Consider the following 18,218-nt stretch of genomic DNA (forward strand, 5'->3'; position numbering starts at 1 on the left):
TAAGGGAAATTTTTAAATTATCTCTCTATTACATTTTTTAAACTGATTTCTTGGAAACAAGACTTTACACAGTCCAAAGTGTCTGTCTTGCTATTAATAACCTTACAAACCACCATCCTCCTTCAATGATGTTTGAAAGAGCCATTCAAACCTCAAAAAAACCCCTCAAAATAAACTCAGTCCTCCAGAGCACACAAAATTAGCTGCTGAATGAGGAGGAAAACAAGCCTACTGACCAACAAAGGAAAAACCTCATCACTCAGGACACAGAATCATAGAATAGCTTGGATTGGAAGGGACCTTACAGACCATTCAGTTCCAATCCTCATGCTGTGGACAGGAAACCTTCCACTAGATCATCAGAGCCCCATTCAGCCTGGTCTTGAACATCTCTATGGATGGGGAGTCCGCAACCCCTCTGGGCAACCTGGGCTACCTTCACAGTAAAGAGTTTTTTCCTAATATCTAGCCTAAACTGGCCGTCGTTTAACTTAAGGTCACTCCCCCTTTTCCTATCACCACATGTTTTTGTGCAAAGCCCCTCTCCAGCCTTCTTATAAGGCCCCTCTCGGGACTGGAAGGTGTTATAAGGTCTCCCTGGAGCCTTCTCCACTCTAGACTGAACAGCCCCAACTTTCTCTGCTTGTGTTCATAAGAAAGGTGCTCCAGCCCTCTGATCAATTTAGCGGCTCTTCTCCTAACTTGCTTCAACAAGTCTACATCTTTCTTGTGTTGAGGCCTCCAGAGGTGGATGCAGTGCCCCAGGTGGGGTCTCACCAAGGTAGAACAGAGAAGAGGGACAGAATCCATTCCTTCACCCTACTGGCTATGCTCCTCTAGATTGTTCTCGTCACCATCATTCCTGCCCAGCGAAAGGAAAGGCGAGTAGCTTTCCAGTCACACTATTTTTCCAAGCTGAAACAGTATTAAGGCCAAACAGGAGAGAAAAAGGATCAGCTCTTTGGGTAGTAGTTAACCATTGCATCAATTTGGCTGTGTGCCATAAAATTCACCTTAAGCTTGGGATCATTCATGGCCTGTTAGAGGCTTGCTCCCAGGAGTAATTTGGCTGATGGAGATCTCTTAAAATACATTCAGTGTGAAATATTTCCTCTGCAGTTGGAGGCAAACAAGTCAGAAGAGCTTTCCTTATTATGTTTATTGGACTCTGTGATTCAGGCCTAAAGGTTTTCCAGGGGAAAAATAGAGTGATGTACACACACTTCCCAGAAACAAAAACACTGTTCAGCAGGAAAACCAAGCAAATCTAATCTGGCATTTTGGTTTCTTATTTTACCACATGACACCTCAACTTTAACTAGACTAGCATTAAGTCATACAGGTGAAAAAGCATTAGGAACTTTGTATCTCCTGTTTCTGGGGTAGTGTTTTCATAACCGCTCCTTCACTAGCTGCCAAGATGACCTTCTTACAGACGGATGAATAATAATGTTAGTCTAACTGTTTATTACAATTGATTGCAAGCAGATGAGAAAATTAGTCACAAAAATCTAACCCAAAGAGTCAGACAATGCAGCCAGATGGAAATTCCTTTGGAAAGTCAAACAGTCCCTCACCCAGGAAAATATTTAGAAATGGAGTTTACTGGGAGGGCATAATGCTCTCAGGTCATAACAGAGAAGAGTTTTGACCAGCTGCTGTTTAAACATGACCAGTCCTTTTCCTCCCTCTATTTTCACATGCTTTTTCCTTCCCAAACAACCCAATTCTATTCCTTTTCCTGCCTTCAGTTTCTCCTCTAAGCATCCCATAATAAGTCCTGTGTAACCCTGAAACTGTCTTCCTCTGTATGCTGCAATGTGTCCTCTATCTCCAGGCAGCAAAACCAGGAATTCTGTAAGGTGCTGCAGGACTGACTCATTGATGCATTTCTCTCCCAAGCCATGGGGATGAGGCTGCCCCAGTACAATGCTGGAAAGGGCCTTTCCTTAGAATCCTTACATTGGTTCTTTGCCTGCCACTGTTCCTTGTGGTCCTCTGTGTTTGAGGAGATAAGATCCAGTGATAGGGCTGGGTGGGAGCAGCTGCAGAAAGGGTTCCTAAGGCTCCTCCACACCTGTCAATGTTTCTCTACACTACCTTGTGGAGCACAGGCAAGTTTTTATCACATAAACTAACAGTTTATCACTACTACTTCTTAAGTGAGAAAAGAGGGCAATGCTGAGGGAAACAAAGACAATATGGAAGCTAAAGTAGCATGTCTCTCAGAATTTAGGGCTGCCCAAAATTAAAACTGATTTTCAAGCCTCAGCCTTTTTTTTTTTTTCTGCTTTTTTCAGCATTCTTCATAATGCCTTCATTAGACAATCTTGCCAAAGAGCCTGAGTAAAACTGTGTAACTGTGTAACTGTGTCCCGAGACATGTAGTAATGGGTAATCTACTTTGTGAAGAAAGATGTAGTTAAAATACAGGAAAACTAAGCAACTTTGAACCTAGACAAATTCATTTAGGTGAATTCAGATCTGGGATCTCAGTTCCATTCAGCTGACACCTAGTCCTTTGTACTAGACCTTCAGCTTTATCCTCGGTTTTTCACCTCCCACCTGAGCCATAAAATGTTCATATCATCATCTGCTTTGGTGCAAAATGGGATGCTCAGTCCAAAAGTTCTTTAGCCTTCACTGAAACATAATAGACTATGGGAGCAAAACTACTAGACATTTTGATGCTCACATTTGTTACAAACATACAAAATCTGCGACAGAGAGAATTTTAAAATTATTATCACTGTTGTTGTTGTTGAGAGAAACAAAAGAAGCAACCAAAAAACCCAAACCAAACAACCATATTCTATCTCACTAGACAAAAAAATGTTTTTTCAGCAACTCTTTGTTCATCCACCAGACTTCAGAGATGTGTTTAGGAGGCAAGAACACAATGAAATGCAAAATCCTGAAGCACTGAAATTAAAGCACAGATGCATAGTTTCTGACTTACTCACTCAAGCCCACTCTTCTCATTCCCACAGGAAAAGTATTTCCTTATTTACAGGAAGAGATAAGGAAATGGCCAGTGTGAGGTGTTTGGTCACAGAGTGGCTGGTTTGCACTACAAGGTAGAATGTGTCTATCTCCCTCCTCTGTTTTCAACAAAGAAGAGTTCTGATTAAGAAGATGGTAATCTCCATGTGGGTCCTCAGATGTCCCCAAATTAGGGGGGTTAGGCATAATATTAGGCAGACACAACTCAGCTACTCTGTGAAGCAATTGTCCTGACTCATCCTTAGATAAGCTGCACAAAGCCAACAGGTCTATCCTGACCTCAAGGTTCTTACAAAGTGTCCTTCGTCACTTAAAATCACTCCATACTGCTTAATCTCGACTTGGATTTTTTTTTTTCCCACAATAATCAAATATTTCATGGGTTTCCTATGAAATGACAATGGAAGGAAAAGAGGGATGACAGTGTATAAACAGAATACAACCAATGAAAAGTTAATCAGATCCACTTTGTCATTCAGCATTAAACTGTTTCTCATGTTACTTTAGTAGATGAAAGGACTGGTCCTTACTTGATTTAAATCAATGTTCCATTTAGTGCAAAAGATCCATACACATGTACACAAAATTAAAATTAAAAAGACATCTGTGGCAAATCAATGTGCTAAATCTACCATAGCCCTCCTGATTCTCTGTTCAGTCTTTCAAACACAAAGACATCCCTACCACAAATTTCATTCATAAACTAACTTTTCTGAAGACCTCTGTGTGTAGATAATTTGTGACAATACCAGAATCTAACTACAGCTTTGCATCAGCAAAAGCAAAACAAGAATACTTCTGGGAGAGTTCCTATATTACTAGGATACTACTGTGTAACTGCTGAAGTCATTGACTGGTTTGCTAAAAGAAACTGCTTATCCATAGCAATCTTTCACTCTGTCAGACTATAATAGGTCCTCCCAAGCATCAATAGGATTTATTTTTCCTTTGACAAAATACTTTCTAATCTCAAGATCATTGCGGAATTCCTTCACTGCTTGCATCTGTCATGGTTTAACCCCAGCTGGTGACCAAGAACCACACAGCCACTCACTCACTCACTCCTCCCCCTTCCCCAGTGGGAAGGAAAATCTGAAAGAAAAGTAAAACAGATAGGTTTAAATAAGAACAGTTTAATAAATGACACAAAATGTGATATCATCATTATCATCATCACAACAAAAAACAGCAACAACCACAAAAACAGTGATAAAGAGGAATAAAACCCAAAAAAGATAAGTGATGCACAATACAATTGCTCATCACCTACTGGCCAGTGACAGATCTGCAGCTCCTGTACAACTCCCCCCAGTTTATTTACTGGGCATGATGTTCTATGGTGTGGAATATCCTTTCGGCCAGTTCAGGTCAGCTGTCTTGGCTGGGCTCCCTTCCAACTTCTTGTGCACTTGTTCATTGGCAGAGCACAGGAAACAGCAGTCCTAATGGCAACAGCCAAATCATTAATGTTTCATCAGCACTCTCCTCCTGCTGAATCTAAAACCCAGCATGCAATTAGGAAAAAATGAACCCCATTCCAGACAAAATCAGGACATCAAATATTTCTGAGCTTATACATTTTCCATATTCTTTTTCAAATATTCCTGTAATTATGCAGACTGAATAACATAAAGGTAAATCACTTTGGTTCGCTTTTAGAATTAGCAATCCATAAAGATTCCCACCAGAAGAAAAGCAAATCTGCCTGCTAAATACTTTGTAATTTTTGCTTATCTTAATGTTCAACTCAGTCTTCCTTTTCAACCACTTGTGACTTCCTATATTGTGATTATCGGAACCAGTTCAAAAGGTGGCACTGCACTAGAGGAAGTCAGTGATACATAGAAACATGGCACTTCATTAATGCATATTCAGGAACCAACCAAGCACTTCAATTTCAAGCCACAGTACTTAGGTGGCACTTTCTTAGAAGTATCATTATCAAAGGCTCAGATTGATTCCTACATGCACAATTCATCCAGTGGTGCCTACCTACAGTCCTACTACAATCTGGCCCAAAGACCTGGTAGTCAGAGAAGTACATCAGCCAAACCCTGGGAGAAAAATGTCAACCTTACACCAGCTGGAGAAGTCCTGAAGATGGGACATTTTGCTACCAACACAAGTGAATTCAGTCTCCTTGAGAGCTTGTTTTCATGAGAGTGATGTCCAGCTATTAGAAAGATTAATTACTTTCTTAAAAAATAGTCGTTAAGGTTTAGGGCTTGTCATGCTTCAATGATCACAGACCTAGCAAGAGGTTAGAAGAGCCAGGGGAGAATGATGCACCACTGAGAGTAGACACAAAGAATGCAGAATTTATAGGCCACAAGGTCATTTGGCAGAACTCCCAAGATAAGGAAGTAAAAAAGCCAACACTTCAACTGGGTAAAGGATAATTCTGGCAAGGGAAAATAATGACCATGGACTCAAGAAACACACTAACTCAAGGAAGAGAAAGACTGAGCAAGCAGACTAATTAGCAAAAGAAGCACGAGAATGATTTAATCAAGAGAAAACAGAATACTAATTAATAACAGAATTGTGTAACTTGTAACAAATTAACATTATTCATTTGCCTTGCTAAAATGTAGAAACAGTAAAAAGTTTTGATAGTCTGTGTGCTGGCTTTGTGGTTCATCACCCAGCACCTCTTTCTGTGCAGAACTGTAAATAAATCAACCACCTCAGCTCTGTGCGTGGATCAGCCTCTTGCATTAACAGGTGAAAGAACCCATTTTGGGACAACAATCTTGGTGATCCAAATGGGAGATATAAAGCCTTGCCTTGTCTGGATCACCTTGCTGCCACGAGCAAAAGAGAATCAGATCAAACAGGATTTGCAACAGTTTGATTGGAGACTCCATCAAATCCTCTCCAGCATCGAGGCAGTGAGCAACTCAAAGGTGTAACACTCCAGAGGTATTTGAACAAGGGCAAAAGTGGTGTGAATTTCTAGACTGGTGAGAATCAAATTTCATGTTGTTGTAACTGATCAGTGTGACCAGTCCTGGGCTGACCACTGGGATTGGTAGTTGAAAACTTCAAGCTCTGTGTAAATTGGGTGAGGAAGATTTGGAACAGCGACTGTCACTGTACACAACATAATTAGTGTGTGAAAGAGAGGAGGTGTCCCAATATCTTTGCTGACACAAGGTCAGAGCAGTGTGTAAATAATAACAGGAGAACAGAACTGGGAAATAAATAAATAAATGCCTAGGCATTAAAATTGTTGCACACAAAACTGTGTGATGGAGGAGAGTGCTTTTCCTTTCTCTGACAACAAGGAGTTGGAGCAGAGAGTAAAAAAATATTTGTATCAAAGGTCTGGACCTAAGGATAAAGAAATTAGGCAATTGAATATTGGCAAACTAGTCAAACAATTCTACCCTGTAGCTCTTGGGGTTTCATTTTGAAAACCTGGAGTAAGCTGGGGAAGATCCAATGACTAAAGATAAAATGAATACATATTGTAAGCAGTAGTGGACACCTCATAAATTGGAGAATGGGGAAAATGGATTTTTGTGGTTTTATTTTGGAGTTGGTGTTTTGTTGCTGACTTGGTAAATGGGATAAGTTTTGATTTATGCTGAGGCTTTTATGACATTGTATAGAGACCCAGGTATTCAGAAAAAGTGTACATTGGGAGGAGATATGCTAAGGAGATGTCATGTACTAAGGCAAAGATCATGTGTTACAGGGGGGATGAGGCAGAAGATGTGTGAATGTTAGTTCCCTCCTATTCACACCACATAATATAGGGGTGGGGATGGATGAAGAGAATATGGATCAAAATAAAGAACATATGGGAAGTATGGATTTTAGTCCTGTTGCTGGCCAGACTCAGGGAAATAATCAACCAGTGATACAGGCAACTTTAAAACAAGCAGCAGGGATCTGCCAGTTTTTATACATGTCCTTTGTTATATTTCATAATTGTTGATTTGGAAGTGATCTGTTGGTATGTACTGAGAGAATCTTGAAGTAAAGTATCAGCTTTTGGAAACTGTTAACCTAACAGTTAGGTTACCCTAACTGAAGTCATTTTTAGGCTACATTGATTACCATGTTACTGTGGAAAGAAAAGAGACTGGCATTACAAAGGTGAAAGAAACACGATAAGCAAGGGGCTTGGGGCCTGAAAGGCCTCTACTTCCCCTGCAAAAACACACACACACACTCTTCTGGCCTGAATCAATGTGATATTTGTAGGCAGTAAGGGTCATTGAAAACATGGAAACATTATGATGCTGGAGAATTTTTTTACAATGAATGAGGGGATCAGGGGAACATATCAAGGAATCCCCAGGAGACCCTCTAGTCCCAGTAAAATCAGAAAAAAAAAGATTTTTTTATTAATAGCAGACACATATTCAGTGAAAACTATCTGTAAGGGCTAAGTAAAGTTACAGCACTGATTTTTGGGGCAGCTTTATGGCCATTCCTGCAACTCACAGAGTGGCCAATTGGAGACATTAAACTGACTCATGTGTTTCTATATGCCAGAATGTTGCTATCTTTTCTAGGTTGAGAGTTATTCTGCAAGTTAAATGCTTGAGTCAGAAAGCTCTATATATCTCACAAGGTAAGGCACAGAAGGCTTAAATCTGTTTACTAATGACCCAGACCCCAGAGGAACAAGAGAGTCAGAAGGAACAGGATTTAAGAGCAATAAACCAAATAACTGTGGACAAATACTGATGTAACTGGTTTGGATTTAAAAGATGCTTTCTGTTGCATTTCAGTGGATAAACAGAGCCAGACTCTCTCACACACCAGGTGAAAGAACCCACTTTGAGGCAATGGGAGGAGTCTTCAGAACAAGAGTTTTCTCACTCTGAAACATAAGAAATTCCCCTTTTTTAGATCTATTCCTTAATGGATCTAGAAATTGAGGCTGATTCATCAAGTGATGGAGTAGAACAAAGCTCTCTGAACAGTGAACTATCAGAGATTTTGGAGAAAAAGGCATCTGTCTTAAGAGTTGTATATACTTCTTTAGTGCCAACATAGTCATAGCAACATATGCCCCTAGTGAGTCAATGCTTGTGTCAACAACAAGGTTATTTTGCTAATAAAATTTAAGCCATTGCCCAAACAAAACAATTTATTCTACTAAAAAGGAATTTTTTCTTTAATCAATAAAATTACATCTTGCTTTGGTTGCATATCTGTTAGCCAGGGATGTGATTATCTTCTACTGTCTTTGCCAACTTAATTGCCAGCTTAAGCATAAAAGTAAAATTTTTCAAGCAGGACTGCCAATTCTAGTAAGAATGTAAAAAGATGAAATGCTCTTACCACATTCTGACCTGCTAATCTACCAATATTCTCTGAATCACTAGATTGACTGATTTACTCACTTTTCAATTAAACACAGCAGAAATGAGCAAAACCTCTGCAACTGTGTGAAACTGAAATAAACAGTAAACCTTGGCAGGACCATAGTTATTACAAAGAGCAACTCCCACACGGTGAGTAATACCCAGCATGTCATACAGATGAAATAAATTCAGAGATGTGAAAGAGAAGCATGTGAGCAAGACAAGACAACTGAGAAACTGCAAGCTTACGGATCTGCAAAAAGGAAAGGAAAATAGTGTTGACTGCTTCATCAGCATGACCACTATGGTTCAGAGAAGTTTACTGCAAATTTGCATGATAATGGCACTGTACATCCAAATCTCACGTTCAGTTTGTCTTTTCCAAGGAAACAAAATGAACTACCATATCATGAACCTTCTGTGGAAAATGGGTGGTTATTTTCCTCAGCAATGTCTCAGCGAAACAACTGATTTCAGATTCCCTATAGAGATTACCAAGGTCACACAGAAGAACATCATAAGGATCATCTATGAGTTGCTTCAACACATCTTCCAACTATTTAGCAAAAATCTTCCTGTTGATTTTTGGAATACAAGCAAGATTGAGAACTTCCAAAATGGAATTCATCATCAAATTGAAGAACTGAAGACATGTTTGCCAGAAGAACAATCAAAAGCAAGAAACAGTTTTCAAACATGGATCCTAAAAAGCTCAACATATAGCATAAAAAAGTACTTTCAAAGAATCACCAATTTCTTAAAAGATAAGCAATACAGCCATTGTTCCTGGGAAGCAGTTCGAATGGAACTGAGAACATGTCATATAATTTTTGACAGTCTTTTGAAAAAAAAAACGACATAAAGAGGTAAAATCTTCTATGCTTTTTTTTCTTTTTAATAATACAGTAATTTCCCCCATCTTGATATGTTTCTCATATCCACATTTTAATAATTTTCAAATTGACAGCTGGGATTTGTTTCCAAAAAACATTCAGTGCTCTAAGTTAAACATGTAGAGCACTCAAATGAAAGGGCATTTAGTATCATTGCTTCTGTAGAAGGTCTTTAAAAATACGAGTGGATATTGCTCTTGTATTGTCTCTTTGCACTGCTTAAAAAAAGGCTTTGTAGTCTTTCCACATAAAATAACAGTTGTTTTACAACCTGAAAAATGTACATACATTACTGCTTAGATTTTATATTTGCAGTACTTCACTAACTCAGGAAAAAAGTACAAGATGCAGACATGCATAAGGAAGACAGACCTTCCTTTAGTCTTACGCATTATGAAGATCTTATTTTACAAAACAGATGAGAATTTAATATGACCAAGACATCTTTAAACTCAAATAATGACAGGTAGTCCTCCTAAACAAGAAAAGTCAATTACCAGCTTTGATCTATATTTTGCAAGTATAATTATCTCCATAGCCTACAGAGATATATTTATAGATATGAAATATACATATGTGAAATATATATATATATTAACTATAAATGTTTATATATATATATATATATATATATATATATATATATACAGATTTATATATATATAGATTTCTATACAGCATATTGAATAACTACAGCACAGATTTTCAGGACAGGTTGATTCACAACACTATGTGAAATATGTATGCATTTAATGTGCTTTAAGTTCATAAGCAGACAAAACTAATCTGAAAAGAACTACTGTATGAACACATATTAACAAATTTCTTCCATTCCTTTTCCATCTTTATTTCCTTCATTCAGGCAGAATCAAGCAGTACTCCAAATTATCATCTTCATTGGATTAACTGTTACCGAAGACACCTTGAATACCCTATGGTCTCTGTATCACTCCCTATACATTGAACTGGATGACCTCTAACATGGATTTTTTCCACCTCAGATTTCATATGTCTTCAAGCATATCTCATTTCTCCTATATTTTTATCATAAATTGAATGTGTCAAACTTGAATGTAAGAAGAAGAGTTAAAATATATCCATCACTTCTGGAACTGGTAAAGAAAAAGGGATTGTTTAGACAAAAAAAAAAAATTAATGTACTGTTACCATTACCTGTGGACTGAACCTCAAGATTTTGCCAAGATGCTAAGAAGTTTAAGGGCTGGATTGTAACTTGTGTTGCCTTCCTTTCCTTTATTCAAATGAAATATATATCTAAAAATCCCTTCCCACTTTGGGGGGGGGGGGGGGGGGGGGGGGGAGGGGAGGGGGAAGAGGGGAGGAAAACTGATTCTGCATGCAGCTATTGTAATGGATTGGTATAATTCCTTATTCCAGGAATGCAACAACAGGGTATTTACAACTGCCTTATTTTAGGCATCCCAATCAGACACTGGGCTAGGGAGATCAGGCCCACCCCCTCCCCTCTCCCATGCTCCTGCTTTACAGGGACAGGGAGGAAAGAATGGGCTTCAGACTCCTGAATATAATTCTGCTTTCAATCACCAATAGAAGATGTCAGTTCTTATCTGGTTGTATGCGGAACATAAGAGCAGTTTGGGACATAGATAACGTAACATTCTCAACTTCATTAGTCAGTCTCTGTTTTATTAATTTAAACATTTTGCAACTATGTTGACACTGAAGTGATGTTTGATATCTGCAAAATATGTTCAAGTACACTTAATTCTGACTTTTTTTTTCTTCATTTGCTGCTTTCTATGTGTGGTTACTGTGGGCAATTAAGGTAAACCAATTTTGGATACCAAACTCAAGGAAGCTGACAAACTGAAGGCCATGAGCTTGAGGTTTCCCTATGCATAATGTATCAGGCAAGATGATGTAAGGTTGTATCAATGTACCTATATTTATATTTTACTTTCTTTGCTCTGTTCTGCACTCGGATTCCAGTCTCTAAAAAGCCAAAAGTCAGCACAGGCTTCAGCAGCTGTGACTGGTAACAACCTTGCACAGCCTACTGGATTCTAACTGGATTCTATCAGTTCTTCATTGAATCACAGCATGTTTTGGTTAGGTAATGACAGCACCTCAACTTAAAAAGAGCTCATCCATGAACAGTGTGGAAACATTGACTTCCTCCATCTGCTCTTCTGGGGAGGCACTTCAATGAACACAAAGAAGATATGCCTATTAACTCATGCATTCCTCATTGTCAATTGTGACTCACACTTCCAAAATGCAGGCTGCTTGGGTTTTTTTGAAAGGGGGGGAAGAGAGACCTCTTTAGATGACAATATGGGGTACCCAGGTAAGCTTACCTAACTGATATCAGCTAAGCTTTTATAGGGAACACAGCTGTTTAAGAACTGTCCATGCTAGCTCTCTGAAAAAAAAATCTGTGATTTTACAAGTTACAGTTAACTGTATCTTATAGAAGAAAAAAGAAGTAACTGTAACCAATACTATTTTCATATTTCTCACCTGGAATTCAGTCTTAACCCTCCTTGAGGAAACAATATGCAACTTTCTACTCCTCTGGAAAGAATTGCATTTTCTGAAACTGAATATGGTCTTCTACTCTTTAAAGTCAAATAACTAAGAACTGACTTTTTTTTTCTTTAAATGAGTACTTAAAAATTAAGTACAGAACATTCTCATGAAAAATTCTAGACTACTGCTGTTACATGTAACTCTTACAATTAAACTTTTTGAAACTTTCTATCACTGCTGTAACTGGAGATCAAAAGAAACAAAACCACGTCTGTTTGTTCAGGATTTTTTAGTGTATTGGCTTTGATATATCTGTGAATAGACACCATTTCAATGTCTATCTTAATCAAGCACTCTAATACCATGCCAGTGGGTACAAGAACAAATAGGGGGTGGGGGGAGGGAGGGAGACACTAAAATGGGAAAGTGAAAATAATTACTAATTCTTGGAATTAGTAACAATATCAAAGCCACTTAAAATTTCTTTTAAGGAAAAAAAAAAAAAAAAAAAAAAAAAAAAAAAAAAAAAAAAAAAAAAAAAAAAAAAAAGGACTAAATTTCCAGATCCTCTTGATTTTTTTTCCTGGTTAAAAGAAGAAAAAGTTAAAGCTCATATTTTTATTTTGCAGGAAGCATCATCTGAAGTGATCACTGCTAGCATTTATACTGTATTGTACTGATCAATGAAAGGTTGGATTACTTTGAAATACAGACAGTTGTGAGCTGGAAAAGATAAAGTGCAATTCTGCTGAGATGAAGAGCTGAAGTACGGAATGAATAACTAAAGGGCAAGAAATCAGCCCCCAGTCACACCTTTCCAGTGTCAGGACACTGGAAGTGCCATCCAAGTCAATGCCTGGTATCAGGGCTCATGAAGCTGCTTTAAACACCCATTCAGCACCCTCTCCAGAGGGTGCATTCTTCTACCTGCTAGAATTTGCTTTAAAACTTTAGAGCAGAATAATTTTTTTTTCCATTTTTCTATACCTGAATGGTAGTAAGTGCTAAATTGCAAAAAACAAAAATCTAAAATCCAAAACTAATGCTTGCTACAGTGGAAAGAGAGTTATTTTTAAGACACAAGTGGTCATCTATTACCAACCACCTGGATATACTGCATGCTATTATCCACAGAATTTACTAAAATCTTTCTAGATTAAAAACCTACACCTTTTGTCAGCAAGGGTATGTTGAATCTTCAAACTAAAAAATAATAATTTTTTTTTTAATTTTATTGTTTTGGCATGGTAAGCAAATGCCCTCAACAGCAGGAACAGCACATGGTGACAGATTTCCTAGACCAAACATCTCTTAGAAACTCTTGGCCAATGATCCTCCTGCTGTTAAAAAGTGTGTTCCCATTAAGCTACTTGATTAGGCTAAGTCCCCTTTCATCTTTCCAGGGGAAATCAAACAACAGTGATGTCTCACAAGACCAGATGACCCAGTTTAACATTCTTGCTTCTTCCCTTTCCAATCTCACATCCTTGTCCTGCTTTAATAGTTGTTGAACCTTTTCCTGAGCCCATCAGACAAATAAAAACTTATCCAAAATACCCAAACAAATAAAATCCATACTTCTGTTCACAGGTAAAGATTTAAAATCAGAGAAGAACACCCACTGCATATGAGAACCAGCACAAAAGAGAAAGGGCAGTGTTGCAGCAAGATTGGGTAACAAGAACAGTGAGCAAAACCTCCTCTGCTTTTCTTGTCTGGTCCAAATGCCTTTAAATCAACCCCTCAGTTATACCATGTGTAACACCTTCAGCCATACCTGCAGTTCCTTTGTAAGTATTCCTCCTTTAATCTATTAATATGCTAATTACCCATCACCAGAACACCTTGGTGGAATAGCACAGTGCAGCTTCTCTGGAAATAAATTTATTTCTACAGTCCTTAGCTTAAGATTCCAGTTCTAGCTGACTCATTTTAGGTTTCTCTCTCCATCTTATCAGGACAGTTTTTGCCTAAGTCTCTGGCTCAGAAGAGGCTCACAAGACATTCATCTATCTGTCAAAGGTACCAAAGCATCTAATCCTGAGATAATACCCTACAACAGAAGAATGAAAATAGCATTGTGTTTTGCCTGAGAAAATTCCATCTGAAATCTCAGTTTACCTAACTAGTGATAAAGAGTAAATATTAAACAAAGATGAGTACCATGTTTGTCCTATAACATTTTTAAACAACTGCTATTCCAAATGACTCTGCAGTCCTTATTCCCAGGGCACTAGGACCTCTCTGTTTCTCTCAGTTTCTGTTCCAAAACACTTTCCCCAGGGGCCTAATGATTCCAAGTACCTTGCTGGCAGTTAATAAAGAATATTTTTCAGGAGAGAAACACCAAGAAAGAAACTGAAGTGATCTGGTCCAGTCCCAAGTCTCACATCACTCACTAATGCGTTCTAAGCAGCATCAGCAACTACACCAACACACCAGCAAACTGCATAAAATCATCGTTGCAAGAGGCTTGATGCCAAGCAACATCCTGCCATTCTGCACCCACCTCCTTTTCTCTTCAGCACTTTCTGGAATTCAGTATTGCTGGACTGTACTCCAACTTGTGCTCCTTTTCTTTCTACCCTACAGTCCACTTTCAGATGTGCATATTGTATGTTTAAAAACATCAGTTTCCTTTCCTTTTTCTGGTGGTTTTGTTTATGTTTATGCAATTTTTTGGGGGGGTGGTGGTGTGTTTTGGGTTTGTTTTGGGGTTTTTTGTTATGTTTGGGTTGGTTTTTTGGTTTTTTTTTTTTTTTTTTTTTTTTTTTTTTTTTTTTTTTTTGGTGTTCCAAAAATGCTTCTTTCTGTGCCCCATGGAGCCATGGAGGAGGGAAGCATAACCTGCTCACAGGTCACAATTACTGGTCCACTCAGAGACATGTGCAAATCTTTCATAACATGCTTTGCTGTGGAAAAGAGGGAAACAGGCTCTCCTCTACCTACCACAGTGCAACCAGCACATAAATGCTCCAGTTACATATGTCCAGAACATTGTCTCACAAGTATCTCCCATTAAATACAATTTATATCTGTGTGTAAAATACAACTAAAAGGCTTGGAGAACAGAAGCAATCCTGATGCCTATTTAAGAAGCTGTTGAAAATTTAAGCAGGGGTGGGAAGGGTTCTCAAACACCTTCATCCTTTAGACCACCACACAGCTATCCAACCAGAATATTTTATTAATGAAAGCTGTCCACAGCCAGTCCCACAACAGGCTGACTTGACAATCAAATGGGAGCAAGAAGGCTTCTACATCTTCAAATGCCGGCTGGCAGCAGTCTTGCCAGAAGACAGATGATCTGTAGGGTCAATCAGCTTCAAGCAGGACTCTCCAGGAGCCTTTGCCGGCGCTTGCACTGCAGTTCTCTTTTATGCCAACAGCGGGTACCTCTAGGGCGTGCGAGTCCTTTGCACCGGCAATTACGCATTTCTCCATAAGAAGCCCTGGGTCAGTCTCTGAGAGGCCAGCTGTCAGGCTGTCACGCTGTGATTGCAAAGACTTGCAGGGATTTAAAATACTGTGTTCCACTAGGGAACAAGAAGTTTAACACAAACCATTTTTCCTTGAGCAACCTTGCAAATTAAAAGCAAAATCCAGCACGCTGAACCTGTGTCTCCCCAACAGACCTGGCAGATCAGCGGCATGGCACGTTTCTTGAGACACTAACTTCGCGCATAGCATTAAAGAAAGTGCAGCAAAATTGCCATTTTTAAGAGGCTGTGTCTCAGCGTTTGCCACGGAAGATGACAGGCTCCCGGCTGAGTCTCCCACCCCTTTGATCAACACTGTTACAACAGGACCAGCACGCTCCAGAGCTCGCCTCCCTGCGCCAGAGCACGGTGCGGAGAGGCGGAGGGAGCTCTGCGCCCAGCCCGGCCCGGTCCGGCCCAGCTCGTCCTTCCCACGCTCGGGCACCCGCCGAGGGCAACAGGTCGAGAGAGCCCGGGGCTCCCGCGCGGCACTGACCCGGCTTCTGAAGCTCTGGAGGAAGGACACAGCGACCTACCTCTGAGAGACGGGATGGGGAAAAAAGGGAAACGAACAAATAAACAAACAACGCGCCACCCCCCACCCCCCGCCAAAAAAACCCAACCAAACAACCAAAAACAAACGAGAAAGAAAAGAAAAAAAAAAAAGGGGGGGGGGGGGGGGGGGGGGGAAGGAGCACTTGGGAAAGCGCACCTTCGTGCGGACTGCAGCCCAGCCGCTGCTGCTCGGAGCGAAGCGCGCTCACCAGCACCATCCCATTCTCCAGGCAGCGCCCAGCACCTGTCGTTCCGGCCGGGACCAGGGGCAGGTTCCGCCCGCGCCCGCCGAAGGAGGAGGCCCAGGGGCGCCGGGGCTGTGCGGCCGCGGGGGAGCAGGAGTCCCTCCCCGCGGGGCCGGAGCCGGAGCCGGCCAAGTCCCCGAGCACGGCAGTCCCCGCGGGGTCAGAGGAGCAGGGCCGGGCTGTCACCTCCGCTTGGACCGAGCGCAGCAGGGAGCGGGCGAATGGCTCCCGCACTGCAAACGCGTCCCACTCATGGCGGGAAGTTTGTAGGCGGCGGGACCGACCCCCCATCCTCGTGTGCGCCGCCCTGACCCATCGCAAGCGCCCCCGCCTTACCTCTCACCCCTCTGGGCGCCGCCGCCGCTTCAGGTGCCTTCCTTGTCTGAGGGAAGAGAACGCGGACAGCCTGGCTTGGCTCCCCCGCGTATTGTCGGCTCGGCTCGGCTCGGCTCGGCTCGGCTCGGCTCGGCTCGGCTCGGCTCGGCTCGGCTCGGCTCGGCTCGGCTCGGCTCGGCTCGGCTCGGCTCGGCTCGGCTCGGCTCGGCTCGGCGCCCGTCCCGCCTCCCCGGGCGCCACCCCCATCGGTCCCGGGCCCTCGCGCTCCGCGCAGCCCTGCCGCGGGGGAGGGCGGCCCCTGGCGGGCATAGCGCCCCTGCCCGTGCTCGGCGTGTCCCGGCCCCGTGCGCCTCGTCACTCCAGCGCGCACGGCCCGGCCCCAGCCCCGGCACACACGGCCCGGCCCCGGCACGAGGGTCAGCCCGCGTCCCACGAAATCACAACACATCCTGAGCTGGGTGGGACCCACCAGCATCATCAAATCCAACTCCTGGCCCTGCACAGGACATCCCCAAGAGTCACAGCATGTACCTGAGAGCTTTGTGCAAATACTTCTGTCAGGCTTGGTGCTGGGGACCCTGTTCCAGTACCCAACCACCCTGTCGGTATTCTCCTGATAGCCAGCCTAAACCTTCCCTGACACAACTTCAGGCCATTCCCTTGCGTCCTGTCACTGGTCACCTGATTCACAAACTTTGTGAACTGTGATTCGTGGCGCTGGTCACAAATTCACATTCTGGAGAAATCAGTGCCTGCCCCTCCTCTTCCCCTCACAAGGAAAGTTGCCACTGCAGTGAGGTCTCCCTTCAGTCTCCTCTTCTCCAGGCTGAACAGGCCAAGTGACCTCAGCTGCTCCTCATATGGCTTCCCTTCAAGGCCCTTCACCATCTTTGTGATCCTCCTTTACTCCCTCTTCAGTGGCTTTATACCTTCTGTTATGGCATCCAAAACTGCACACTGGACTCCAGATGAGGCTGCCTGACTGCAGACGAGAGCAGGACAGTTACTTCCCGCAGCTTCTGGGAAGAGGCCTAAAACATAAATTAGGTTTTAGGAGAAATCCTAACTTAATTTTAGGCAACAAATGTGAGACTTTGACCAACCATAGAACCTGTAGCAATAGCAGTAAGAACCTTGAGGGCCCCATGATCCTCTTTCACAGAGCTCCTCACAGACACAGTGCTCTGGAGCAGTTTGCCTCCATAACAGTATCCCAGCTGATGTGGTAGTCATCAGCATAGACATGGACCCTTACCTCAGGGTTGACTGATACAATAAATAACAGTATACATGTTACTGTTTTATCAGCTAATGAGATTTTTGGTCTATCTAACCCATGGCATTTATGGGAGCATGTTGATACACAGTCATGTGTATAGAAATACCCACCTTTGCAGTTACATTGTACTGATTGTCTCAGTAGGGAAAAAGGCCATAACATCCATTCTCCCAGCTGACTATATATATACACACAAACTGGAAAAAAACTTCTTTCTTTTTCATGCCTACAAAGATTTCTTACACCTTCCCATCTGACCCATCTTTTCTGCAGACAAAAAAGAGGCAGGAGGTGGGAGGGAAGAGAGAGAGTAACAGTAGAGACCCATTTCACTGACACCTAACTGAAAGTAGGGTAGTTATATGCCAAACTCTCTGTTCTTAGGTGGAAAAAATTCAAACCCAACAGCAATGCTGAATGAGTTTGAGAAATCCTGGTTTCACTGAGTGAACAAACCCCAAATTGCCCTATTTTCGAGCAGCAGAGACCCACAAGGGTACAGCCTGACAAAGATGCAAGACAAATAATCGTGCAAAATTGAAGGTGTTCTGTGAACAAGACCAGTGGGGCAAACATTGACCAAGAACCATCCA

The 18,218-nt window shown here is 41.6% G+C and overlaps 1 protein-coding gene across 11 annotated transcripts in view; it reads right to left on the reverse strand.

Moving 5' to 3' along the window:
- The window catches only part of MOB3B (MOB kinase activator 3B), a 68,646-nt gene extending 51,821 nt beyond the window's left edge, over window positions 1-16,825 (reverse strand). For 2 of the 11 annotated variants that reach the window (XM_038124285.1, XM_038124282.1), the window contains exons 1-2: window positions 16,347-16,808; window positions 4,274-4,445 (exon numbers count right to left, since the gene is read on the reverse strand). Coding sequence is in view for 3 of the 11 variants with exons in the window: in XM_038124277.1 (XP_037980205.1) it covers window positions 15,465-15,748; window positions 16,347-16,824 (762 nt within the window). In the remaining 8 variants the exon portion in view is untranslated. Of the gene's footprint in view, window positions 1-4,269; window positions 4,446-14,478; window positions 15,749-15,922 lie in introns of those variants that run through there. The other 9 variants (XM_038124284.1, XM_038124280.1, XM_038124286.1 and 6 more) reach the window with 7 other exon arrangements.
- Between the last annotated feature and the right edge of the window lie 1,393 nt (window positions 16,826-18,218).

Source organism: Motacilla alba, chromosome Z, assembly GCF_015832195.1.
Source record: "Motacilla alba alba isolate MOTALB_02 chromosome Z, Motacilla_alba_V1.0_pri, whole genome shotgun sequence".
In the NCBI taxonomy this organism is placed as follows: domain Eukaryota; kingdom Metazoa; phylum Chordata; class Aves; order Passeriformes; family Motacillidae; genus Motacilla; species Motacilla alba.